The 27,661-nt window shown below is 37.5% G+C and overlaps 1 protein-coding gene across 6 annotated transcripts in view; it reads right to left on the bottom strand.

Annotated features, from left to right (window-relative positions):
• Window positions 1–24,968, bottom strand: part of LOC108983709 (ABC transporter B family member 21-like) — a 30,656-nt gene extending 5,688 nt beyond the window's left edge. The window contains exons 1-14 of one of the 6 annotated variants that reach the window (XM_018955437.2): window positions 24,892–24,968; window positions 24,628–24,766; window positions 23,047–23,422; window positions 22,790–22,844; window positions 22,509–22,684; window positions 22,164–22,385; window positions 21,797–22,035; window positions 21,157–21,682; window positions 20,773–21,046; window positions 19,756–20,633; window positions 19,363–19,629; window positions 18,968–19,231; window positions 18,552–18,845; window positions 17,360–17,825 (exon numbers count right to left, since the gene is read on the bottom strand). In XM_018955437.2, coding sequence (XP_018810982.1) covers window positions 17,469–17,825; window positions 18,552–18,845; window positions 18,968–19,231; window positions 19,363–19,629; window positions 19,756–20,633; window positions 20,773–21,046; window positions 21,157–21,682; window positions 21,797–22,035; window positions 22,164–22,385; window positions 22,509–22,684; window positions 22,790–22,844; window positions 23,047–23,352 — 3,858 coding nt within the window. In that variant the 5' untranslated portion in view covers window positions 23,353–23,422; window positions 24,628–24,766; window positions 24,892–24,968 and the 3' untranslated portion in view covers window positions 17,360–17,468. Of the gene's footprint in view, window positions 1–1,144; window positions 1,321–1,937; window positions 1,993–2,208; window positions 2,617–2,973; window positions 17,826–18,551; window positions 18,846–18,967; window positions 19,232–19,362; window positions 19,630–19,755; window positions 20,634–20,772; window positions 21,047–21,156; window positions 21,683–21,796; window positions 22,036–22,163; window positions 22,386–22,508; window positions 22,685–22,789; window positions 22,845–23,046; window positions 23,423–24,627; window positions 24,767–24,891 lie in introns of those variants that run through there. The other 5 variants (XM_035695723.1, XM_018955432.2, XM_018955434.2 and 2 more) reach the window with 5 other exon arrangements.
• Between the last annotated feature and the right edge of the window lie 2,693 nt (window positions 24,969–27,661).

Here is a 27,661-nt window from a genome sequence, read left to right as displayed (position 1 = left end):
GTATATTAGATTATAAAATTAATTTTATCATAAAATAGATTTAACGTACCACATCAAGTCATATTAGTTTGTAAATTTATTTTTGTGTGATGTTTTTTGTAGATGAGTTTTACTACACAACCTCCACCACACTCCACACTCCACATTTTTTTAAAATTTTCATATTTTTTTTAAAAAAATTTTTAGTTTATTTTTTTAAAATTTTTTATTCATTATTCATATAATAAATATTTGATAAAAGAAAAAAATTTTAAAAATTAAAAATAATATAGAATATTAAGAAGTTGTGAAGATTTATTCTTTATAGATATAACACTTTTATTTATTTATTATTTTTTAAATACACGAGAGTAAAAATAGTCTGTATCAAACATTTACTGCTCTAGTACCCTACATATCATGTGCGCGCTGAGAGAGCGTACCGTGTATTATTGTACCCATCCTACATGACTAGCACTGACACACCAGAGTATTATTATACGACGGAATTAGGGGGTGGGGTCATGCCCAAAAAAAATCATTAAATTTTAAAATTTTAAAATTTTAAATAAAAGAAAAACTAAGACTTTACAGTATTTATTAAGGTATTAAATATTTAATAAGTATATAAAAAGATTTAATATATCATACTATAATCTTACTTTTATCTCATTAAATATGATATGATATATTTATTATTATTTTATGATTATTTAATACATATATTTTTTTATCTAATAATGATAAAGAAATATGATATCATACTATTATTTAATATGATCAAAATAAAATAAGAGTACAATATATAACATTACTTGTTGATATATTATGAAATCAACTTAAAATTGTAAATTCGTGCAGTTAAGAACGTGAAGTAATTTTTATTCACCACGTACGGCATTCTTTCTGACTTTTATATATATATTATATACCCTTATATATATATATATATATATATAGTAATATGAAATATATATTTATTCCATATATCTTTTAACACAGATCAGTAGTATATATATATATATATATATATGCTATAATGTTTTTGGTTATATTATATTAATATTTGTCAAAATTTGTCCAGTAGTTTAGACAAACTCAAACCCAATTGAGGTAAAAAATAAAATTCATAAATAAATAAATAAATAAATGGTAACACTACTACCTTCTCACCCATGGCATCTTGTATGAGAACAGTGTCACCGGACATTCTGCCAACAACCTCTCCGGTGTTTGTTTCTTTGTCAAAGAAAGCCACATCTTGTCTCAAAATGGTCTTCAAATACACGCCCCTTATTCGTGCAGCCTGTCTCGCCCCTGTGACCATCCAGCAAGCCACCTCTGGCAACAACCACCCAATCTCTCAATATTTCTCCATATATGCTTGATGGATCATGAATCCAAACTTCTTTTATAGAGTTAAATCAATACCTAAATTTTCATTTCATATTTTTTACAATTCGAAATCTAGCTGGTTAAATAGTTTGTTTTTGAAGATTTTTTTTACCTGCCATATATGCCAACGTCGCGTGTCAGTATTCAATTGGCTGACACAAAACATACTGTTGTCACGTGGGAACTACTACCTCCACTTAAGAAATTTCTCAATTTTTTAAAATTCACGCATTGATTTTACGGAAGTTTACCTATCATTTGTATTGAATTGTGGTTTTTTTTAATATCTATGTTTGTTTGTTTTGTAGTATCACGTTTTTTAGTTTTAATATTTTTTTAAAATAAAAAATACTTAAAAAACAAAAAACAATGCAATAGCTGCTAGCTAGTCGGTACATGTGCCTTTTTATATGAATAATGCTAGTGATTAAGAAAATATTTTTTAATAATATTATAAATTTTTTTGAACAGAATATTTAAAAATATAAAAAAATTACATATAAAAAAAAACACATTTATACTAGTAAACACGGCGGTAAAAATGGGATGTACGTAGTACTTACGGAGGAATCCTGCAGCACCAATCCCAGCTGCAAGGTAGAGTGTTTTAACACATATCTGAAACAGTTAAGCAGTCATATCAGCAAATTAGGATCTCACATACATATAATATCCTTAATTAAAACCAATATTAATTTCAACAGAAGCTAGAGACAGCATCAGATCATAATACCATTAGACATGAGATATATATATATATATATATATTATATAGACTTGAAATCATATATATGATAAAATATATATAATTAACTTAGGAGGATGGAGTTTTACCTCGGAAGTCACACGAACAACATCTTTGTCGCCCTGCAAAGCATTAATCAGTTGGCCGAATAATATTGTGCTAAGAGGTAGGCCTAGACCATTCCCAACGGCGCCTATTGTGCCAACAATCATCAAGAAAATGTCTGAAGAATCTGCAAATGAGAACAGCTTGAGAAATGGAACACTTTTGGTATTCTGATGATCTCCTCCTCCTCCTTTCTTCTCCAAGTTTTCTGCATCACCAATCATGTTGGGTCTTTTCTTTGCCTTTACCCTTCTCTTTAGTGCTCCAGCCGCCTCATGTATATTTGTTTTCCCATCCAAGCCATTCTTTTTCTCCATCTTGTCCCCTCCAATACGCTAATCCAATTCTGATCTATACTCCCCAGCAGGTAAACTAAAGAACATACACAGCTTCTGCATGACAGAGCTAACTCGTTCAAAAATGGAACTTTTTTTAAAGTTCTAATCAAACAGCGGTCGTGAAACAGGAATCTCAAGAAAAAACAACAACAGCAACAAAAAGGAAGATCAGGAATGAAACTTCATGAGTAAAGGGTAATTTAATGGTGTAACATGGCGCGCGAAAATGGAGGACCTTTTTCTGGGTGTGGTCAGGGCAAGTAAAGCTAGCGGAAGTGTTTGTGCTTTGCTCTGCAAAGTGATGCATATATAATGATTGATCATGAATATTGCAGTACAATGAGCTGGAGTTAACTACCGAGGATGTAAAGGATGCAGCACTTTTTCTAGGATGATTCAAAAAGGCGTCACCTGTTTATGATAAAAGAAGACAGGAACGAAACTTTTGTTGTTCTGTTCTGTGATAGGCTAAAAATCTGGTGTGCAGCCCTCATGTAGCGCCTGCCATCTAAGTTAAAAGCTCCGCATAACCAAAATAAGCAGTCGAAGTCATTTATGATGGTTCTACGGCACAATCCGTAAGCCAAAAACAACAGATAGAAGACGTTGAGGATGAGAATTATTCAGCAAAGGCCAAAATGAAATCTGAAATTACAAGGTTCGTAACCATTGAAATGAACAAAACTCCTAATCCAAAAAGGCAACAAGAAGATGAAAGATTGAGCTGTAGAGGAAGATTTAATTTAATATTCAGCAAAAGGCCAAAATGCAACCTGAAACTACAATGTTGTGGGATTCGCAGGTGCAGAATTCAACCACGTTGTACATTCATGCTGTGTTATGCTTTGAGACATTCCAAACTCATTATGTCGCTTTTAGTTGGTTTGTCTATGGGGAGCCTCATTTATAGCACTCTCCCTATCGATGTCATGTTTAACAGCCCGAGCAACTTTGCGCACTGAGTTGATCCGATCTTGTGTAAATAGGAAATGAAGGCTTGAGGTGGTGGGGATATCTCCAATGCCTAAATCAGTTTGAGTTCTGAGTTTGTAATCTGTATGAGCTTCCAATCGAAGTATATGTGTAGTGCTTTTTGCCCCGGAGGGGGAGATATTTATATTTGGTAGGGTTAGGGGTGTAAACTCAAACCGGAAAATCGGAAAACCGGACTGGACCGGACCAGTTTTACCGGTTTTGAACCGGTACGGTCCGGAACCGGTTTTCAAAATGTAAAACTGGCCGATTCCGGAATTTTTTAGACCGGACTGGACCGATTGATTAAAAAAAAATAAAAAATAATATTTTTATATATAAGTTTTATACAAAATATTTTTTATATATTAAATATTAATATATATAAGTTTTATATATAATGTATAATTATAAATTTTTAAGTGAAATTTTTATATATAATATATAATTATATATATTCATATATGAAATAATTTCTTATTATAATTTATAAATTATTACATAAAATGTTAATACTAAATCACTAAAAGTTTATAACTAATACTAATATATAACTTATAACTATACTAATAGTCTAATATTAATACTATTATATAGTCTAATATATTAATAAAAGTATAAAATAATTTTTTTTAAATCAAATTTTTTTTTATAAACAAATTTTTAATGACAAATTGTGAAACTTAAATTTTAAAAAAATAAAAAAATCGGACCGGACCGGAAACCGGTAAAACCGGAAGTACAGATTTAGGAGGGTAACTGGTGCGTAATCGGTTTTGAAAAATACAAAACCGGTACATACCGGTTCAGTCCTAGATTTTATCCAAAACCGGACTGGACCGGACCGGTTACACCCCTAGGTAGGGCGGATCCCTTGATAGGCTAATCGTGGTAATGCCGCTCCGTACCTCCTCTGCTAACTCCTTGCCATGTGACAGGCGGTCCATGCCTAATCGTGGCGATCCTTTGACAGGCTGATCATGGTGGTCTAGCTCCGTACCCACGCTATGTCCTTTGCCAACTCCCTGCCTTGTGACAGGCCATCCATGCCTGATCGTGGCGACTGCTAACAACCCTGGGTCTTTGTCGTGGTGTGTCCGTCTCTGTTCTTCATTAAATGTGACGTGGCCTTGGTTAGGTGTGCCCACCTTTCAGTTGTCGGTGCCCAAGGGCCTGGGTTGTCCCTGGCCCTGTGCGTGCGGGCGGATTGTTGGCCAGTAGGAGTGTCAGGCCTCATTGCTTAGTCACATGCCTCGCGCGTGCTACCTCGCAGCTTCTTTGTGGGCTTCCTGGGCCGACCTTTCCCTTCATGGCCTAGCCTAGCCCATCTTATTCTTTCATATCGATTTCGTCCTACCAAGCTGTCCTTAGGCCCACCCATACTGCGTGGGTTGGACTCGTTCGGTCAGGCCTAACACTAGGAACGACCCCCTCACAGTATCTCACAAATTCCCACCATACACATATGGTGAGAATTCAAAACATTCCTTTCTTGGGCCAGTTTCCTCTAATGCACGTCTGGCACGCTGCGACGATTTGGCTGCGCCATCAATGACTTGACGGCGCCTCGGGTTCTTCCCACCCCCTCATTATTCGTTGGTTTGAGGCAGCGAGAAGTCCACCCACGCACTGGGTGGGTATTGGACCATGTTATCCACGCTCCCATTGCTTGTTTTTCATACTTTCATGGGTTCCAGTCGGTTGGGTTCCACGATGCCACTTTGCGCATTTCATGAGGCCCAGTGTGTCCCTTGGATTTCTGGCTCAGGGTCACTTCATTACCCACAGAAGGCCAACCGTCGTGTCCTTCTCTATATAAACTCCCCATTTTCCTCATTTTTTGCCATTTCTTCTCTTCATCCTCCCACATTTTCCTTCGAGCCTGCTTTTCTAGTTTCTCCCTCACTCTCTCTTCATTCCTTCTTTAGTCTAGCTCTCAATGGCTCCTAAAGGATCTTTTCCTAAAGGATCTTTCGATGCCCTTTATTTGTACTTCCCCAGGCGAAGTTGGGAGTTGTCAGTCTCTGTCAATGACCTCCGTGCTCTAAGGAGGACGTACGACATCCCAGAGTCGGTGGTTCTGGAGGTCCTTGGGCACCACGTTGCCGCGGTGGACTCTGATGGGATGGTGTCTCAGGTGGAGCACTATTCCCTGATGTTCGCGGTCAGTCTTTGTCTCTCGTTATGCCGCCCATCCAAGATGTTCTCAACTTCCTGGGGTTGGCCCTGGCGCAGCTCCACCCGAACGCCTAATGATTTCTGGTTGCTAACTGTGTGATCTTTCGAAGGGTACTCAGCTTGTGTAGCTTCCAGGTGCGTTCCTCTGAGAAGCGCATTGCCAACCTGGAGAGGCGCCATTCCCACATTAATGACTGGTCCTGGAGGTTCTTTTTCACCTCAGGCTCGGGATAGGAGTATCCTGAGGGGGAGCAAGTCCACCTGGAGTTCTCGGTCCGTGCCATTTGGTCGTACGTACCCAATAGCAAGAGCCTGTCCATCAGGTTAAGCAGAAGGGAGGAGGCCAGGGTGGCGATCATGCTAGCCTGGGTGGTGGCCCACCCGTTCGACACCGAAACTGATGTGGTGTTAATAGAGTCCAACATCTGAAGATTCCTTTCCTCCCCCGACCATTCATATGTGCTGGGTCGGGACTTCTTAGGGGATTCCCTTTCGCCTCGAGGTTGGAAATGGCATTCCAGCCCTTTTGTGGCTAGCGATGGGGAGAAACAGCATTGGGCGGGCAGCGACAACCTCAGTGGGGCATTTGGGAGCGGAGCCAGGGGCTTTAGATCCCATCTTGTTTCAGGGGATGACGGATAGTCCGGCTTCTCTGAGGTCCTAGCCTCCTCTTCTCGTTAGACCTAGGGCTGCAAACGGGCCGGTTCGGTCCGGTCCGGTCCGGCGATGGACCGAAAATTTTCGGTCCATTATTTTTCCGGACCGGACCGGACCGAACACCCAAAGGGACCGGACCGGACCGATAGCTATCGGTCCGTCCGGTCCGGTCCAGTCGGTCCGCCCTTTTCTTTTTTAAAAAAAAAATTAATAAAAAAATTTATTTAAAATACTAAATTAAATTAAGTGACTTATTAATGTGGATTATGTAACAAACTCAATAAAAAAATATTTTATATGGTCAATGATAATAAATTAGATAAAAATTATATTATTAATTTATATAATTACTATATAATTAACTAATTGATATTATATATTTATTAATTCATAGAATATTAACAAGTGTTAATAGTATATTTAAAATTTTATATTGTTAATAGTGATAGGTTAAATGAAGATATATATAAAATATTGTTAATTTATAGAATATTAACAAGTATTAATAATATATTTAAAAATTTATATTGTTAATTGTACAATTATTATATATAAAATATATATAAAAAATATATTTTTTTTAATTTTTCATTCGGTCCGATCCGGTCCGAAAAAACTGTGGACTGTGGACCGGACCGAATGATTTCGGTCCTCTAAAATATGGACCGGACCGGACTTGTCTAAGTCTCGGTCCGGTCCGGTCCAGACCGAAACGGTCGGTCCGGTCGGTCCGACCGGACCGTTAATCACCCCTAGTTAGACCCCTGCGCATGAGGCACAACGTCCCCGATTCGTGCTGCCTGTGGTCTCATTGGCCTCAGGTCACGCTGTTGTTGAGGAGGAAGGGGACGACGACCTTCGGGAGGCCTTCTTCAATGCCTTTATCAGGCCCATACACTGCAGGCCTACGTTGGAGGTCGAGTCGTTCACCTCATTCGAATAATCGCTCTCATAAGAGGAGGTCGTTCCTCATGTTTCCTCGATCGTCGTGATGGAGGCTCCCTCTTCCCCTACCATTCCCAGGCCGGTCGATCGAGAGGAGGCCGGGCCAAGCTCTCATTTCATCGTGGAGTTGAGTGATGATCAGATGTCAATCTCGTCCCTTTCTCTTGGCTACTCCCCAGAGCTAGACGTTGATTCCTATATTGCTTCAAATAAAGTGGCGCTGCAGTCTCCCCCAATGGACGAGCCAGGCTCCCCTAAGGCGGACGTCAGCCCCTCGACCGAAGTGGCGCCCATGATGATTGAGGGGCCCTCCTCGGGGCCTGTCGTGCTCGAGGAGCCGAAGTTGATGGAGCTAGCACTTGAGCTGGCAGAGGTTAATGCCGTGAAGCATTAGAGGATCTTGACATAGGCCCCTACTTCAAACCTGTCCCTGACGTGCTTGGGTCTTCGTGGCAGTTGGGGGTGTTCGTCCGTCCTCTTATCCACGAGCAAGGAGGGCCAGGCGATGGGTCCGAGCTTTGAGAGGGCTCGAGCTGAGGCGATTGAGCAGGAGGTTCAGACTGCAGACCAACTGGCCGCTTGGGTAGATCTTGGGATATGTGTCACGAAGTTTGACAAGTCAAGAGACTTGTGTTTGGGTAGCAATGTGGGCAGAGCTCAGGACGCTCTCATTCGACCTGTTTATGGTGAGTTAAGGGACTTGACTTATGGTTCACAAAGTTCAACAAGTCAAAGGACTTGTGTCTGAGTAGCCATGTAGGCAAAGCTCGAGATGCTCTAGCCCGACCACTTCTTATCCTAGTCGACCATGGTCATGCGCTCTCGATTGAATAAGGAGAGGTATGACTCCAGGCTCTTGCTGTCACATTGCTTTACCATTAGGAGGTAGGCGATCGGTCGTCTCCTCTTTCGATTTTCCATAAACTGTGTTAGAAAGAGACGGGTCAGCTCGCCAAAGCTATCAACAGAACCCGATGGTAGGGAGCCGAACCAAGCACTTGTCGCCCCCTTTAATGTCAGTGGGAAGGCTTGGCACGCAACCTATCCCGGGAACTCGTGAAGAGTCATGTGAGCTTTAAACGTCTCAAAGTGTTCTAGCGGGTCCCTAGGCCCATCGTACGCTACTACGCTTCCATTTGGGGGACCTTGAACTTGGTCAGGAGAGGGACGACCATGACTTCCGCGTTGTAAGGTAGATTTGTGCTGGTGAACAGTTGGTCTATAGAGGATGACGAGCCCATTTGCTTAGCCATTTTTATGTACTTATCCCAGAGGTCCGAGAGCGCAAGGTGCATCCTGCATCTTTCTTCTTCGGCCATAACAATTTTGGGGCGCGTCGTGATTGGACATGCTCGTTGTGGCTTGGTTCTACTCCTCTCGCTAGTTCTTCATTTGTCCTTCGTAACACGACATTTTCTTGCCGGAGGGCTCCCACCTCCTCCATCAGCTCCTTTACCATGTCTACCATTTTGGTGAGTCTTGTTTTCATCATTTCGAACTGATCTTCTTCTATTCATGAAGTCTGGGAATGCATTGTTGCGGGCATGCGAATGACACACTTCTATAGGATAAATCCCACAGACGACGCCACTGTTGTTGTCATGTTTCACAGCTCAAGAAACTCCACGTACTGGGTCGATTTGTTCCTACAAAGATAAGAAATGAGGGTTTCGGGTGGTGGGGGATATCTCCTTTGCCTAAGTCCGCTTGAGTTTTGAGTTGGGGATCTTATATAGCTTCCAATCGAAATGTGTGTGTAGAGTGTTTTTTTCCCCCCCGAGGGAGATATATATATATATATACCTAGAAGGGGCAATCCCTAGACAAGTTGATCGTGGTGGTGCCGCTCGGAACCCAAGTCGTGTCCTCTGCCAACTCCCTGCCATGCGACAGACCGTCCATGCCTGATCGTGGCGACCGCTAACAACCCTGGGTCCTTGCCGTGGCGTGTCCATCTCTGTCTTACATTAAATGTGGTGTGGCCTTGGTCAAACGCGACCACCTTTCAGGACTGTCTAGCCGTTAGTGCCTAAGGGTCTAGGTCAATGTTTTTAATTTCGTACCGTACCGGCCGGTACGGTCGAAATTTTTCGTTTCGGCCGTCCGGCCGGTACAGGTACTAGATATATACTGTACCGGCCGTTTCGACCTAAATTTCGGCCTGTACCGGCCTAAATTTCGGCCGGTACCGGCTGATATTTCGGCCTGTATTTTTTTTTTTTTTTCGTTTTTTCAAACTACAAGTTTATTTTTTGACCCCCAATTTAGATTAGACTATTTATAATTTATATGTATGTATGTATTTATATATAATTTATTCATATATAAACTATTATTTTAGAATATAATTGTTATATATATTTATATATATAATTTATTCATATATCGACTATCTCGAAACGGTACACGAAACGGTACCGGTACCGAAATATTTCGTTCCAGTGTCTTGACCGGTACGCCATCCGGTACGGTATTCAAAACATTGGTCTAGGTTGTCCCTCACCTTGTGCGTGCAGATTGTCTACTAGTAGAAGTGTTTGGCCTTCTGGCTCAGTCTCATGCTTAGGGGTGAAAAAAAAACCGATACCGAACCAAATCGAACTGAACTAGTGGGTTTGGTCCAGTACCGGTTTCATTTTTCTCAAAATCGCTCTCGTTCCAGTTTTTCTTTTTATAACATCGGATCGGATCGTTTCATATATATATATTTTTAATTTTTTTATATTGCATAAAATATTTTTTATATGATTTTTTATATTATATATAATTTATATATATAATATATAATTATTATAATTATATATAAAATAATTTTGCATTATATGATAAACTACTAATTAACATAATATTAAATTTTGAAATCCTAGATCACTATAGTCTATTGTATTAATATTTATACTAATACTATATCACTATCTATTATAATATACTATAATATGTCATTATATTATATATTATAATATATCACTATAGTCTATAACACAATTATATTATATATTATAATATACAACAATATATTATCACAATATTATTATATATTATAATATACTATATCATATATATATATATTATAATATACTAAAAAATCGGACCGAACTGGATCGAAACCGGTAAAACTGGAAGTACCGATTTATGAGTGTAACCAGTGTGATATTGGTTCTTTAAATCTCAAAAATGGTATATACCGGTTTGGTTATAAAATATGTCTAAAATCGAACCGAACCGGACTTGTTATACCCCTACATGTGCCCCATACATGCTACTTTGCTGCCTCTTTGTGAGCTTCCTGGGCCGACCTCGCCCTTCTTGGTTCGGCCCATCATATTCTCTCATACTGTTTCTGTCCTACCGGGCAGTCCTTAGACCCATCCACATCACATGAGATGGGTTCGTGCGGTCTGGTCCAACACTAGGAATGACCTCCCCTCAGATATCCCAATTATCTTTGTGTACAAATATTGAAGGGATTACCAAGATCTTGCCATCTTGGTGTGTGGCTGGCATCCATGTGAAACCAGACTAGAGCCCAAGATTTGCTCAAGCATGTGTGTGGTGAGCTAGCCCAACCCATGTGAAGCCCAATAGTTTGGATTTTATGGTGTGTGGATATGTGAGAGACAAGCTCAACCCGTGTGTCTGTGAACCCAGCCCCTCCCCTCTTGCAAAACGGTCATGTTTTGGGACTAGGGTTTTAACCCTAATCTTCATTACTTTCTTTCCCCAGCGCCGCCCAACTATTTTCTCCCTCCCCCTCTATTTTTCTCTTTTTTGTTTCTCATCCCGCTAGCAGGCAACGACTATGCAACCACCTGAGGCCTCCACCATGCCAACTCCGCGTGTTAGCATCGTTCTGTCACCTTTGCCATCATCTGACCACCATAGCTCTTCCTCCTCGATAGCTTATCCACCCCATCTCCCTCTTTCTTCCTTTGTGAGTCTCGGTCGCTAGCCGAAACTCCATGTTTCCATCGTCCATCATTGTTGTTGCCACCACCGTTCACGTCTCGCCACCTCTCGTCATCGGTAAGTCCTCTTTCCCCCTCTCGCACTATCTTCACTATGTGTTGCTGCCATTCCATAGCCGTCGTCAATCACCTTGGAGGAACACCACGCTGAGCCATTCAAATTTGTTATTTCTCCTCTCGATCTCCTCCACCGTACCTAAGAAGTAGCGGTTTTGGACCCACGGTAGCTAAGCACTTAGATCTGCCGTCACACGGCGTCCTCCTCGCCCACACCACTTTGCCGTCGATTCCTTTTCCCAGATCTGTCGCCCATGCATCCTTCAGTAGTTCTCCCTCTCTCTCTCTCTCTCTCTCTCTCTACCACCTCACGACGCCGTAACCAAGCACCCTTGTATCGAGCACCGCCCTTCGCCGTCCTAAAATACAACTCCCACGATATTTCATCTTAGCCTCTACCCTGCCTCCAATTCTGTCCTTGCACCATCATGAGCACCACCCCCGTCCTTTCCCATCCTTTGAGGTCATCAGATCTGCCACCCACAAGCCACCACCATAGTCACAATAAGCCCCCATTGTCACACTAGACTAAAGCATCTTCGTACACGTCACTACCGTTGCAGTACTCTGCCCCTCTAGATGCCACCATACGACATGTGTGCGCACGCTCATGAGATCCCTTAGGCAGCGCATTTGATCATCCAAAAATTTTCCATCCCGTGTTGTAAGTAAAACCCTACACTGACCCTTAGAATACTTATATTGGAAAACAATGTTTTTATTATAGTCTGGTTGTGATTGGTTAAATGGTCGAGGGCCTCTAGAGCATTGGGATAATAACTGCAGTTGGTGATGAACTGTTAGCTGAGGGTCGGGTGAAGCATTGGGAATCACGTGTAGTTGTGATTGTGATTATGTGAACTTGTGTGTTGTTTGGCCATTGGTGGATGCATTATTTCCATGTCATCCAATATCTGCTTGTTCACGCATCTGCATTATTATTATTGTTAATTAGCTCGAAGGTATTAACTGTGCTCTGATCTATGTCTGTGCCAAATTAATTTGTTAATTGTGCTATGTTCTCTGGTTGTGCTATGAAACTAGAAAATTGTGTTCTTGGTGTCATTTATTAAAAAGGTGTTTTGTGGGTGGGTGTGTATCACGACCCCAAGCCGAGATGAGAGATTATCTCTGTGGAGCTCCTCTGGTTACTCAGGAGTGAGTAAAACTTAGTAAGGTTACCTGAGTTGTCGTCGAGCGACAACAGGCTTGGACGAGACGGTAATGTTATTGTGCCAACTCCGTGGCCTCTCTGCTGGCGAATGCTAGAGGATGTTTGGTCACGTATGCACCGGGCATGGAGCTAGGCATCGCTCGTTACAAAGTCACACGCACAGTCGTTACCCGTGGTGTGGTAAAGGGAGCCAGGGTGTGTGGATTGTTTATAGGAGAGATCATGATGCATACATAATTAAATGGATGCTTTAAGAAATGGAAATGTGGATTTTTGGTGTGCGTGACATTTTATGTAAATTGCTGAGAAGGATATTGGTTTCATGCACCATTAAAAGATCTCATTTTTCAAATGTCGTGATATGTCCACTTTCTCTGTATTTGTATTTTTGGGTGTCATTCTATTGGCTTTACTTGTTGAGATTGTGAAATCTCATTGTGATGTTCCCACTTGTGGTTCTGTTTATGAAACCGTAGATTTTTTTATGTAGATGATGGTTATGAGCTTGGAGAATCGGTTCTGCCTGAGGAGTTAAGATTTGGGTACCTTTCCCCTTATGTATCGTTATTGGGGGTTTTCTTTTTAATTAGTTGGATGATTGTATAAAATTTTATATCAGGGATTGGGAGACTGCTGGCTTATGGATTATTTTTGTTGGAGTTGTAATTTGAGTTTCTAGTACTGTTGATTGACTGCCACTTTTTATTTTTCCGCTATGAATTCACTGTATGCATTTATTGAGTATGCAAACACACACTATGCTTTCACGTATGCGACGGGTGTTTGACCCAAGCAGCCAACATCCCGTCATCACGACTCCTGCCTATGCCCAAGTGGGGGTCAAGTGCACCACAATTCAAAAGAATGCTCTATTCTTCCTACGATAATTGCGGGAATACGGACATTTCAGTACCACTTCAGAGGGACTCATGTTATTTTCACATTATTGCAATATTGAATCTGAAGCAGCCAGACAAGAAGCTGGCAGTGGGTCACCAATTCATGTGGAGGATCATCGATCCAGACAATGCATTCTATATGGGCAAGATATATATTATATAAAATTGTGGAGGAAGTTGCTGGCCGTGCTGATGTTATAACTGGGAAAGGACAAAACAATTGTGTTGAATACAATCAACCTAAATTTAAACATTTCTTCTTGGTAGAGGTGAACTTGTATTTGTATATGATCCAATCAACTAGGAAGAGAAGTTCCAAGATGGAACAAGAATTTTCTAAGAAAATGATGGGCGGGGCCTAGCTATCCTCCAAAGCAAACTTCGATGGATAAGATTGGTTTCTCTGGTTTGGCTGCCGCTTATAATCAATTATAAATAATTATTGCCCATTAGTGATCAATACTGAATTTTTAGTTTCTTATGATGACAATTTTAGTTTGGACATTGGGATATTTTGATAATATGCTGTTTTCACGTTGTCGCTACATATATACATATGTTTATTATATAAGTAATCCAAATTGGTACAAATCTCTGTAGACTTTTTGTAAAAATGTGAGTCTCACTAAAAAAAAAAAAAAAAAAATTATATACAACCATAAATATATAAACTCCGCGTAATCATTTTTAAAGAAAATGTAATACACTAATAAAAAATTAATTAATTTTTATATAAATTATATATTTTTATATTTTTTTAAAAATAATTACGCGACACTTATACTATTACAAGTAATGAAAAACATAGCAAATGATCCCAAAACATAGCAAATATTCAATAAGATATACTTTTCCATTACATCATCTGTATACTAAGATATATGATCATCTGTATACTAAGATATATGAGGAAAGATCAAAAGATGGCAGATGAAGGTGGACCCGGCCATTTATATTCAATAATAGATCAATAATATTCATCTATTATTGATCAATAATAGATCTATTATTGATGTCACGTCCTATATATAGTATCCGAAAATACGAGTGACGAAGTTTATTGTCAAATACTGTTTATAAAAGTATGTTCTCCGTGCGAACTTTGAAACAAAAAGACCATGGAATTCTAGAAATCGACGCTATATGCATGGTTTATCCGAGCTGTTATGCATGGAGTTGATCGGTACTGCATATAATTCGTTCTTTACATGAGAAGTGACACAAGTGATCTGGGCTTGATCTTTGCTGGAAGTATCGCCATGATTCACGGGTGTGTCGGCACTCGGCAGCGCTAGAAGATCATATACTGACAGAATACAAGTCGTCTCTGGCTCAGAACCAAAAAGATCGAGCTAATGCTAGCGGAGGAATACAAAAGTTGCCACAAATCAAGGCTGCTAAGAGGATTGACATTGAATAGTCAAATGCTTTTTTATCTTTAAATTTAATAAATATTATTTACATTTACTCTATGTTAAATTAATTAAATTATAAGCTACAGTTTTTAAATAGCCTCCATGCAACAAGTAGTGGTAGCTAGTACTATATATGAACGACAAATCTTCCGACCTAGTTTTAGCGGAAACGTCGGCAGCAGCCCCTAAAGGCCAGCTATAGCCATGCATGGTCATGATCGTGTGTGGCCAGAAATAAACCAAACAAAGAACAAAAGAGAACGGTAACAGCCGTACTGAACTAATATCTTGCATGCGTGGCAAGAAATTAGAATTTAGAAGTAGTAATTATCATCGATTCTTCATGTGAAAACACATTCGAAAAGTACTCTCATTTAACATTCTTTAAAATCAATTTATGTATTTTTAAGATTCTGATCATCATCATGTCATGTCACTTCTAAAAGTAACGTGCACGTCAGCTTCTGTATCGCTTGTTAACTAAAGATGAAAGAAAATTACAAATTGCAAGATCTTGAAATGTCAGGTATCATTGATTTAAAAGTATAAATATTTGGAAATTATATTTTGTTCAACGTAAATGTCTTATCAAGACACGTACCAACGAATTTGTGGGGGGAAAGGCCATCATGAGAATGATGGTTTCTTTCTAATAAATTCTTAAAACAATATAATAGGTGAATTTGACTCTAATATTAAATTTATATTTTTTACATGTTTCTCTTGAATATGACATACTATATTAGGTTATATTAATTATTATAACGTTAAAAAAATGATAAATTTAAATATTATTTTTGAAGTTTTCATTGATTTGAATAAAAACTATTTAATTGTTCAATCTAACTAGGCTATAAAAACATCTAAATTTAGGGGGTGCAATCAATCCGGTTTGATCTCATTTTGTGTATTTTTTAGAACCGAACTAATATACACTAATTTTAAAAATTTACTTCTAAAGTTCTTATTGATTTGGATGAAAAATATTTAATATGTGTTCAATCTACATAGGCTAGAAAACCATCTAAATCTAGGGGTGTAACTGGTCTGGTTTGGTTCGATTTTATACATTTTTAGAACTGAATTGATATACACTAGTTTTGAGAATTTAAGAACCGATACGAGATCGATTCACTATCAAAACCGGAACTTCCAGTTTTTTCGATTTCAATCCAATTTTTCTAATTCCCGATTCACTACTGAAACCGAACATGAGATAGAGTGACTTAAGAATTTATTGTCAGAAATCTCACTAGTCAAAAAGTCAATGTCAGCTATTTATGTTATTTGTGACAATTAGGCTAGGATAAGTGTTTGCAATAATAAACACTTCAATCAAAAGATGAGATATTTGAGTATCAAGCATTCAACAATAATATACCTGATAAAAAATGGATATATGACTTTGGAATATGTAAAGTCAGATGATAACCTAGCAGATCTTTTGACGAAAGGATTGGCAAAGTCGAAAGTTATATGAACATCAAGAAGATGAGACTTAAGCCCATTAATTAGGTCACCAATAGAGGTGACTGAACCTTCATGACCAGAGATCTAAAGAAGAAAGTTCAATGAAAAAAATAACTACTTGAGTGATTGGATAACGCTATTAAAATTATATTATTGGGTCATCCTTAGGGTGTAAGTGCTACAAATAAAATGGTAAAGAAAAAATGAAATGCTCTAAATGAGTCTAAAGTATCTAAAGCGAAATATTGAATTGCATGTATCCTTAGATGACTCACCTATGTGACTCACAAAGGCCAAAGCAAAGAAAACTTGCACCATTATATAAGTTAGTCAGGTGATCTTAATTGTTCTTATTAGATTTGGCATGTTAGTATTCAAGGGCGCACGATTCAAAAGCTTATTACATATTTACCATACATTATGTTGACATAATTATATTGACAATATACTATCAATAAATTTAAAGTCTCTGATTGTCTCGTGCTGAACTATATTACTATATATTGACGTCAAAGACATGAAGTCATTTCAAGAATCAAGACGTACGAATGCATAATTTGAAAGATTTAAGTTGAGAATCATGATCAGTTAGGATTCTGACTTGCGATTGACTTGAATGATTAACGATCATCAAACTTTATCTTGTTTTTTCTACTTCTTAACTATCATAAAATCACGATCTTTTCCAAAACAATGAGGTAGATCAAGACGTCCTCCAATAAGGAATTAACCATGCAGCTTGACTCTCTCTCTCTCTCTCTCTCTCTCTCTCTCAGGTTTTGGTTGGTCCTTAGCTAGCTTATTCTTATTTATTCCATATCTTTTCTAAAACCTAATTAATTTGTATTCGTTGGAAATGAAGACAATGTTAACGTCAATTTGGATAAGAACGTATATATGAGTTCGTGAATTTCCCAGATTTTTAGAGTCATTAATATTGTTCTAACGACGACGTTACACATCATGATTACAACATTGAATAAAATGATATATTTATGAAACCCCATGTATAAAAATTACAACAAATATTTCACAAAAAGTCGAAGGAAAAAGAACATATAATATTTGTATATATAATTAATTACCATCTTGTACTCAGCAGAAGTCCAAATATTAGGACAATTATTACTTAATTATACCAAAAAAAGACAAAAAACAAAAATTAACTATAATTTCAGACAGTTGAAGCACTTGTGTGAAGATTAACCAAGGAGGCATAGAAGCCATCCTTGATTTTAAGCAAAGTCTCATGCCTTCCTTTCTCTACGATAACTCCATTTTTAACCACTGCAATTACATCTGCATTCTTGATTGTGGATAATCGATGAGCCACCACGACTGTTGTTCGGTTAACCATGACTCGGTCTAATGCATCTTGAACCACTCTTTCTGATTCAGCATCCAGAGCACTGGTAGCCTCGTCTAATAGCAATACCTTTGGACTTTTGATCATAGCACGCGCAATAGCTACCCGTTGTTTCTGCCCGCCGGACAATTGGACTCCACGTTCTCCTACTATGGTATCATATCCCTTCATTTTGCATTGCAAGAAGGAAAAAACAAAAGATTAGCTAGCTAGCATACTTGCACATTGAATTTCAACTATATTAATCATGTCTTTCATGAATAGAAAATATTAATCGAATAGAATGATCCAATTATGGAGACAGATAGATATATTATATGGGCTTTACAACATTTAGGACTCGTTTGGATAGTGAGATGAGATGATTTTAGATGAATTGAATAAAATATTATTTTTTAATATTATTATTATTTTGGGATTTAAAAATATTGAATTGTTTATTATATTTTGTGAAGGAATTTGAAAAAATTGTAATGATGAGATGAGATGAATTGAAATGGTTTCTGTATCCAAACGAGCTTTTAATAATGTGCGTATAAGATTTTCGGGCAAAATTGATCCTACTGCATGCATGAACATTTTTAATGTTTTCTCGATCTCTTTTCATTAAACTATCTATTTCGGTCAAGATCTCAACTGACCTCAATATGAATTGAGAAATGATAGTTGCAATTATGAGTGTGTAAGTTTTGCGCAATCACTTTAAAAAAAGTAAAAAAATACGGGATCTACATGAAAAAAAAAATTAACTTTTAATAGTAGATCTCACTCTTTTTCAAAACGATTGCACAACAATTGTGCACTCTATGACTGTATGTAATATTACTCTTATAAATTTAGTAAGATGTGACAATGAGAGTAATTTAAGGACATGCATTGCTTTGTTCGAACCTGTTGTAAGCCACTGATGAACCTGTGTGCATTAGCCAATTCTGCTACAGCAGTAATTTCTGCCTCAATTGCATTTCCATCCTTTCCGTACGCAATGTTGGCACGAATAGTTTCATTAAACAAAACTGGTTCTTGACTCACAAGACCCATCTGCTGCCTCAACCACTTCACTTGAAACTTATTGATTTCAATTCCATCAAGTGTAATACATCCAGAATCAGGATCATAAAATCTTTGTAGCAACGAGACGACTGTGGATTTCCCACTCCCACTTTCTCCAACCAAGGCAACTGTCTGAAAAGAAGAACAAGATAATTTTGAGATATCCTTTGTTGTATTAACATAAGTGGCAAGCAAGAAAAACTTTTGTGATTTTGTTGTGCCAAGCTGAAAACACCAAAATAAACTGTATATACCTTGCCAGAACGAATGACCAAGCTGAGGTCTCGGAAAATCTGAATATCTGGCCTGATGGGATATTTAAAGCTTACATGTCGAAGCTCAATCTCCCCTTTCAGATTATCCAATGTCATACCGGACTCATCGCAAGGATCTATCTTCGACTTCCGATCTATTATTGAAAATATGGAAGCTGCGGCATTATTGGCTTTGCCAGTATCTGGACCCATGGAGCTTGTTTGAGAAACTCCCATGGCAGCCATGGTCAAAGCAAAGAAAACCTGCAAACCAAATATCCGTCTAGAGATCAGGTAAATTAATTTGGTCTGAATGAATCTTATTTTAGATTCTTGTTGTTAGAATACAAGGCTTTGAATGGCAGCTTGCTAAGGATTGAATGAATACTACTTACTTGGAAAACATCTGAAAATGTTGCTTTATTGACCTCAACGAGTCGAGCTCCTGCATAGAAACTGGTAGCATACACTAGAAATAACATGCCAAAAGATGTCCCAAATCCTATTCCAGTGACCAAGCCTTGCCTTATCCCTGTCTTCCTGGGGCCTTCACATTTTGTTCTGTATAGATCCATCACCTTTTCCTCAGCACAAAAAGAAGCAACTGTTCTTATACTTCCGACTGCATCGTTAGCAACTTGGCTTGCCTCCTCATACATCATCTTCAACCATATAAAATCACATTAGTAGGAATCAGCTTTCAGGGTAATAAATCTTAAAGAGATATAATATATATATATATATAGCATGTTGCAGCTATAAATGAGGTTTGTAGTTCTCGAGCAAACCTTTGCATCTGCACTGAATCCTTTCATGAACTTAACTTGAACGTACCCATTGATTCCAATCAGTGGAATCAATGCAAGGACAATAAACGCCAACTGCCAACTTGCAACAAATGCAATGACCAAACCCGCAACTGCTGAAGCAATAGCATGAAGTATCTGACCAAGAGCATCTCCAACAAGAGCACGCACTGTTGCCGCATCTGCCGAGAGCCTAGCACCGACCGTGCCGCTTGAGTGCTCAGGTTCATCAAACCATCCAACCTCCATGCGAACCAACTTCTCAAAACACATCAACCTAATACGTTCTACTAACTTACTCCCTGCCACAGAAAGGAGGTATGCTCGTGCTGGAATTGCCAGAAATGAAACCACACCGAGGACCACAAAAATTACCGCCCAAAAATTTGTATCCTTCCTCAGTTCATGAGGTGGTTTGTAGAATGAGTTGATTACCCTCGAAAGCAATATGCCAAATATAGGGAGTATTGCGCCATTAATGACTGCAGCTATTGCCCCAAGAAGAAGAATTGGAATCTCTGGCTTGTTAAGGTAGGCAAGGCGGCGGATGGAGACCTTCGGCAATTTTTCTTCTCGTGTTGCCAGCATATTATCATCTATGGCCACTTCTGTGGGCAAACCAAATGCTGTGACTGAGAATGAACGGCGGCCGCTGCTATTTACAGATGATCCCCGACTTAAGGATCTAAAGAATGACATTCTTTGACTGTTTCTAAGGCTAGACTGTCTAAACGACTCCATAGAAATTTCGAATTTGTTTTGATCATCTACAGCTTGTCCTGATTCCCTGTTTTCTTCTTGCAAGCGTATAAGTTGAGAGTATGCTCCATCAGGATACTTGATTAGTTCTGAATGTGAGCCTGAAAAATTAACCAGTATGTTTTTTAGTTGAAGTGTATCTGCCATTGTGGAGTAACCCATAGTTCCATAGTTCATGAGCAAACGATACAATGATCTAGTTATCTTCAAAGGTATGGCTATACGGTGATATTAATATACCTTTTTCGACTATCTTTCCTCTGTGAATGACTGCGATCATATCAGCATTCCTCACAGTGCTCAAACGATGGGCAACAATGACAGTAGTTCTGTTGACCATGATCCTATCCAATGCCTCCTGCACAATCCTTTCAGATTCTGCATCAAGTGCACTTGTAGCTTCATCCAGAAGAAGAATTCGCGGGTTTTTCAGAATTGCTCTTGCTATGGCAACTCTCTGTTTCTGACCACCAGAGAGCTGGGTTCCATGCTCACCAACCATCGTATCTAGTCCCTAGATGTTAAAAAAAAAAAAAATCAAAGTCAGAAAGTGAATTAACATGTTCTGTGGTAATGAGGGAGAAGAAAATATCTTAAGCTCCAATGGAGGCTAAAACTTTGAACCTGAGGCAATTTATCGATAAATTTAGCAGCATTTGCAAGCTCTGCTGCAGATCTTATCTCTTCATATGTTGCCCCATCCTTTCCATAAGCAATATTATCCTTGATGCTGGATGCAAACAACACGGGTTCTTGGCTGACAAGACCAATTTTCCCCCTAATCCATTTAAGCTGGAGGTCTTTTAGGTTAATGCCATCTATAAGAACTACACCGGCCTGTGGATCGTAGAATCTCTCTATTAGACTGATCACTGTTGACTTCCCACTTCCACTTTGTCCAACCAAAGCTACCGTTGTGCCTCTGTGGATATAAAGAGAGAATCCCCTGAATATCTGTTCATCTGGTCTTGCTGGATAACTAAAGGAAACATCTCTCAACTCTATATCTCCAAGAATATCATTCAAAACTTTTCCCCTTGTGTCATAAGCATCAATCTCGGGTTTCCTCTCAATAGTCTCAAACATCTTATATGCTGCAGCTTTACCAGCAGCAAAGGCACTCATGCAGGGAGATGCCTGGCCTAGGGACCTGAAACATTCAGATTGTCGCATGAGGCAAGAAATGAATGAAGAAAAGAACCAAAGTATTACATACATCTATTCATACTAGCGGGAGCTAAAGAATATTCTAGTTGCAACTTACATAGATCCTGTCATCACAGCCATGATCACATTCAACACATCACCCCCACTGTATCCTTTGTTAAGTATCATCTTAGATCCAAACCATATTGCCATACCATAGCTACTGAACATGACGAACATAACCATAGCAAAACCAAGTCCAGAAGCCAAGCCTTCCTGAACACCAGATTTGTAAGCTGTTACTAGAAACTTTTTGTAATTAGCTACAGCTTGCTTCTCCCCAGTAAATGATGCCACCTAGATACGAAATCAAATAGTGGATATCAAGAGTTTGCTAGAAAATAACTGCGAAGCTGAACAGAAATCACTGAGAGATAATTACAAAATTCCCCAAGCATGCATATAGTTCTGATAATATGACATACTGTTCTAATTGAGCTGATTGTCTGCTCAACCACATTCGCTGCATTTGCATAAGCACCCTGTCCACGAGAAGCTGTCTTGGATATGACGACAGACATAATGCCACCAGAGGCCACAAGAAGAGGAATTGAGGCTAACAAGACAAGGGAAAGGAGCCAGCCTTTGAAAAATGCTACAAAAAAGCCTCCGATGAATGTTGATAGCAGCTGCACAAATTTCCCAACCTACACAGGCAAATAGACTCTTTTATCTGCATAATCAAGTTTACAAGCACAACATCCATGAAACCCAAAGAAACTTTTCATCCAGTTGGGAAGTGTTGATGTATTGGTGCAGGAGTATACTACCTTCTCACCCATGGCATCTTGTATAAGAACAGTGTCACCAGACATTCTCTCAACAACCTCTCCGGTGTTTGTTTCTTTATCAAAGAAAGCCACATCTTGTCTCAAAATAGTCTTCAAATACAAACCCCTTATTCGTGCTGCTTGTCTCTCTCCTGTGATCATCCAGCAAGCCACCTCTGACAAGAACAAGGGCAGATTTCTCATTTCTCAATGCCTGATAGATGAAATTTTATTGATGCTCTAAAAGTTCTATGATGGTTCTGATTTGGGAAAGTACTTACGGAGGAATCCTGCAACACCAATTCCAGCTGCCAAGTAGACGAATTTTAGACAAACCTAAAATATTAGCCAGAAACTAGTCACATCTTCATATCAAGAAAATTAGCATGTCAGAAAATGAAGGATGGATTCAAATATATCCTCTTAATCAAGGTAATTTTTTCAACAGAAGCACTAGAGTCAAACACTCAGCTATACATATCCAGTGATGAAGATTGAAATTAACATCATGAGTTAAACTTGTGGAGCATATTTTTACCTTGGAAACTACACGAACAACATCCTTATTGTTCTGGTTACTTCCCAAAACATTAATCATTTCCCCAAAGAATACTGTCATAAGGGGCAGACCCAACCCATTTCCAATGGCACCAATTATGCCTACAATCATCAAGCAAACATCTCTGGAATCTGCAAACGAGAACAGCTTTAGAAATGGAACAGTTTTGGTACTTTGATCTCCTCCACTCTTCTCCGAGCCTTCTTTATCACCAATCATGTCAGGGCTTTTGTCTGCTTCTACATTTTTTCTCAATGAGGCGGACTCTTGCAGATTTATGTCCATTTTACAAACTCCAATATGACAATCCAATTGCCAACTACTTTATTTGGGAGATGTAGAATTTATACAGCAGCTGCACACAATTAATAACTTCAGTAATCGGGGGGACTAATAAAATGACGAATAATGAAAATTGTCTTGTGATCTAACAAGTTTTCAATTTACTAGGTGTAAGGAAATTGTTGATTGACGTGGAAAATATTTGTTGTAAACGACTGGAGAATTGACAAATATCAGAAAGTCAACCTTTGTTTATATTGCACAGTTCCAACGTTTATATGTATTACTGCACTCACAAACTGAGAAGGCAGCAAAAGAATTAAAAAGATGTCAACACACACACATATATGCACATGTATGTATGCATATGAATTTCTGTTTTTGGAGAGTGAACAAACAGAAACATACAAGAAAAGTAAACCAATAGGAGGCTAATATGTCTATCAAGGCACTTATTGTGGTGCCAGATTTCATCTCAACTGGATAGATTCACAACCAGAGAGTCTAGCAAAATTAATCAGCAAAGTGACAAATTAAGGGGATAAAGCACCCTTTATTAGAACCCGTGAAACAAATTTATGATTAAAAATCCCAATCAACCTCAACAAAAAGAACAACACAACAAGCCACGAGCAGAGAGAGAGAGAGAGAGAGGCATATTGTAATTTTAGAAAGTACTCAAATCAAATGATAGTCATGATACATGATTTCAAAAAAAAGAGTAGAAGAGGAATGGAAATGCTTGTGCAAGTAAAAATCACCCTTGATTCCTCTAACGGGTTAAGAAGATTTTTTATCGATGAGTCATATGTTGAAAATGGAGGAAAGTTTGTGGGTGTAGTCAGGGAAAGGAGAACAGAGGTAATATTTGCTCTGCTTCCGCAGGTGAACCAGAATCAGAATTGCACCATTAACTCTCTGCCGTGTATTTGGTTGCAAAGTTTGCAAAAGAGAAGCTGACACAAACATAACTGTTGGGTATTTATTCAAATCAATGCAAAATGAGTCCTTGAAAACTCCCTGATGATAAAGTTATTACAAAATGTCAACTTGTGCACAGGGAGTCAAATTTCATAGCAGGGTGCTCTGCTGCTTACTATCACCAGGTTGATGAAATACCATATATCTACTGAAAACGAAAAAATTATAAGCAAGTTCAAGTTGGGCAGGTTATAGAGTTTTCTCCTCATGAAATTCATGGTGATGCATGAGTTTTACCATAGAGGTTGCAAAGGAAATTCTTTTTTAAAGATGACATGACATTCAATACCACTGTACCTGGTTGTGATAAAAAGAGGAGAAGGAATGAAACTTTTGTTCTGTTCTTTCAGAGAATCAAACTCACTGCAGCCCAAAGATCTATATCAGAAGGAGCTCCGCAAACCTAAAGTTCCCAATCCAAGCCATTTGCATCACTCTACAACATCAAAAAGATCTAATAAACATTAAAATGAACGAAACCCATATGCTAAAAACAACCAACAAAAGAAGTGGACTGTTCCGACAGGTTTCTTTGCCAAAAGGTTAAACTATAAAGGACACCTGAAACTGCCAGATTTTGGGATTCTCAGTTGCAGAACTTCATCCACCTTGGGGATGCTCTCTGTGTATGAGCTATTTCCAGCACATTATATGGGCTTTTTTCATTCAGTTAGTATGCAGGCATCATCATTTATAATACTCACCCACTAGAATAAACACAAACGGCCATAGCTATTAACTTGGTCAAAGGTGACGAACCTTCACTTAGTCAACCAGTTCCCTGATTGCTTTCGGAAGAAAACAATTCCCACATGCACTGTCACACAACTTATCTTCCTCTACAATCAAATAAAATTTATACGTTTCGTGTCAGCAGAACCAATTGCCTGTTTCTAACATAGATTTTTTATTCATTTATATCAGGTAGCATAATCATCACCAACCACGAAATGCTCATTACCCATTTTCTTTATTTCTTTTTCCTGATCAATACTTCTGCATACAGTGGATTGAAATTCTCCAGATTTTGAGCTGTTCGTGCTCCTACACACCCCTGAAATGGTAAATCAAGGAGAAATAAAATTTTTATTAGATTAAAAAAAGAATAAATCTTTCTTATTGTACTATCACTGTTTATATCATATTCAACTGTTTCATATACAATTGGCAATCCATTGGTTATTAAACATTAGAAAATTAGCGTCCCAAGTTCATCTGCTGGACAACATGTGCGGAATAAATAAATAACTACTGTTTGTAAATATATATATATATATATATTAATTATGGTTAAATGGATTTTTTTTCTTAAGAAAAAATTATAATAAAATCAATCTGTTGAATTTAAGAATCTTTTAGTGCTGATTTTGCGTTTCACATTGTGAACGTCTTTTTCTTGGAGAATAAGAACTTTGTTGGTGAAGAAGTGGACGGCTGAGATACATTAGTGATTGGTCAATGGGAATAGAGTCCATTAAATTTTTGTGCAAGGTGAATGCTTCAACCGAGTACAGATTAAAATAAAATAAAATAAAATCATTGTTGACTTTAAAATTTGCATGCAGAACCAAGGCATGACCAAATAATCATCGGGGTTAGCCTGTTAGGTACACCTATAACTTCTTATCATTTTAATATAGCGATATAAACATCAACGCAAAGATCAAATTTCCTATACAAACTTGAGACCCTGGAGTATGAGATTGATATATACTAATGTTAGATATAATTTCAAAATATATAAGTTATGTGCACTCTTTTTAAAAAAAAAAATAGAGTTCATTATTAAAAAAATTAATTTTTTTTTATGTAAATCTCATATTTATTTATTTATTTTTAAATTAATATGTGAGTTTGCATATTTTAAGACTGTAAATATAATTTTTCATACATAAAGTGTATTTTTCAAACTGTATTAAATATTCAATAAATGCTAAAAACCTACTTTATGTGTTTATATATATATATATATATATATATGTATTTATCTCTCTCAATTGAGTTACTCACATTCGAATTTTTTTTTTTCAATAACAAAAGCACAATTATGAAAGACCAAACTGTACTGGTATTTTTTTTTTTTTTTTAAATATGAGAGAAGAAGAGGAAGGAATATTTCCACATATATAGAGTATGGTACTGGCTGAATAGTTCGTATGTTAGGTGCGGTTTACACGATAAGTTTGATTTGAGATGAGTTGAAATAAAAATTAAAAATTAAATAAATTAATATTTTATAAATTAAAAAAATTAAATTATTTATTATATTTTATATAAAAATTAAAAAAATTATAATAAAAAAATAAAATATGTTTAATATCCAAACAAGATTGGATCCTCTGACTAGAGCCATGATACTGACTCTGTCAAGAAATTGCTATCAGCTTTGGCCTTTTCTTAAAGCTATCGTTTACTTTTAGATCTGTGTAAAATCCATGACAATCCCCTCCAACTGCCTACATTTTTTTAACACCTTCGGATAATAAAAAATAATTTTGGAAGTAATTACGGCCAATATACTGAATTATACTTCTTTCTCATGAATTATCATCTTATTCTTACTCGATTGAAATTACCTTCCTCACTATGAAACATTTCCTTTTAAATGTTAAAGATATTTTTGTCCTTTTAACCATTCAAAAGTAGTGATAATTTAAGAACCCAAGTAAGAATTATATGATAATTATTTATAGAAAATATAAAAACTTCCATAGAAAACAAAATAAAACGATAATTTGGAGCAAACTAATATATAGTCAATTTTGGGTTTTTAAAACAAGTTCTAGAATTTAAAACAAAAAATTATTTATAAAGGAGTAATGCTGTTCTTTGCTCTAAATCATATTATTTTCTCTTTATATTTATTGATATCATATATTTTAAATAGTTTTTTTTATTAATTATTTAAAAAACAGTCACTTCAAGACTTGTTACGAGTGGGTTCTTTTATTTGTAAAAAGTAATAATTATGGAGGGAGAAAGAATACATCACAACTAATATATATCATTATTTCACAGTCATTAATTATTGAAAAAAAAAAAAAAAGTAAAAGTAAAGAAAACTGTAGTATTGTGGAAAAAAGAAGAAAAATGAAGATGTGGTTGGACGGAAGAGTGAAAGTGGTGGTGGAAGGAAGAAATATGAAAAAATCCTATACACATCGATCCCAAGTCAAACAATATTGATCATTACTTGTAGAGACAAACAACAAAACCTGCTAGCTACGTCAATCCAATAACTCGTTTGGATGATATGAGATGTGATGAGATAATTTTAAATGAATTGAATAAAATATTATTAAAATATTATTTTTTAATATTATTATTATTT

The sequence above is a fragment of the Juglans regia genome, chromosome 11 (assembly GCF_001411555.2).
Source record: "Juglans regia cultivar Chandler chromosome 11, Walnut 2.0, whole genome shotgun sequence".
NCBI classification, from domain to species: domain Eukaryota; kingdom Viridiplantae; phylum Streptophyta; class Magnoliopsida; order Fagales; family Juglandaceae; genus Juglans; species Juglans regia.
This window is presented reverse-complemented; position numbering and strand designations above follow the sequence as displayed.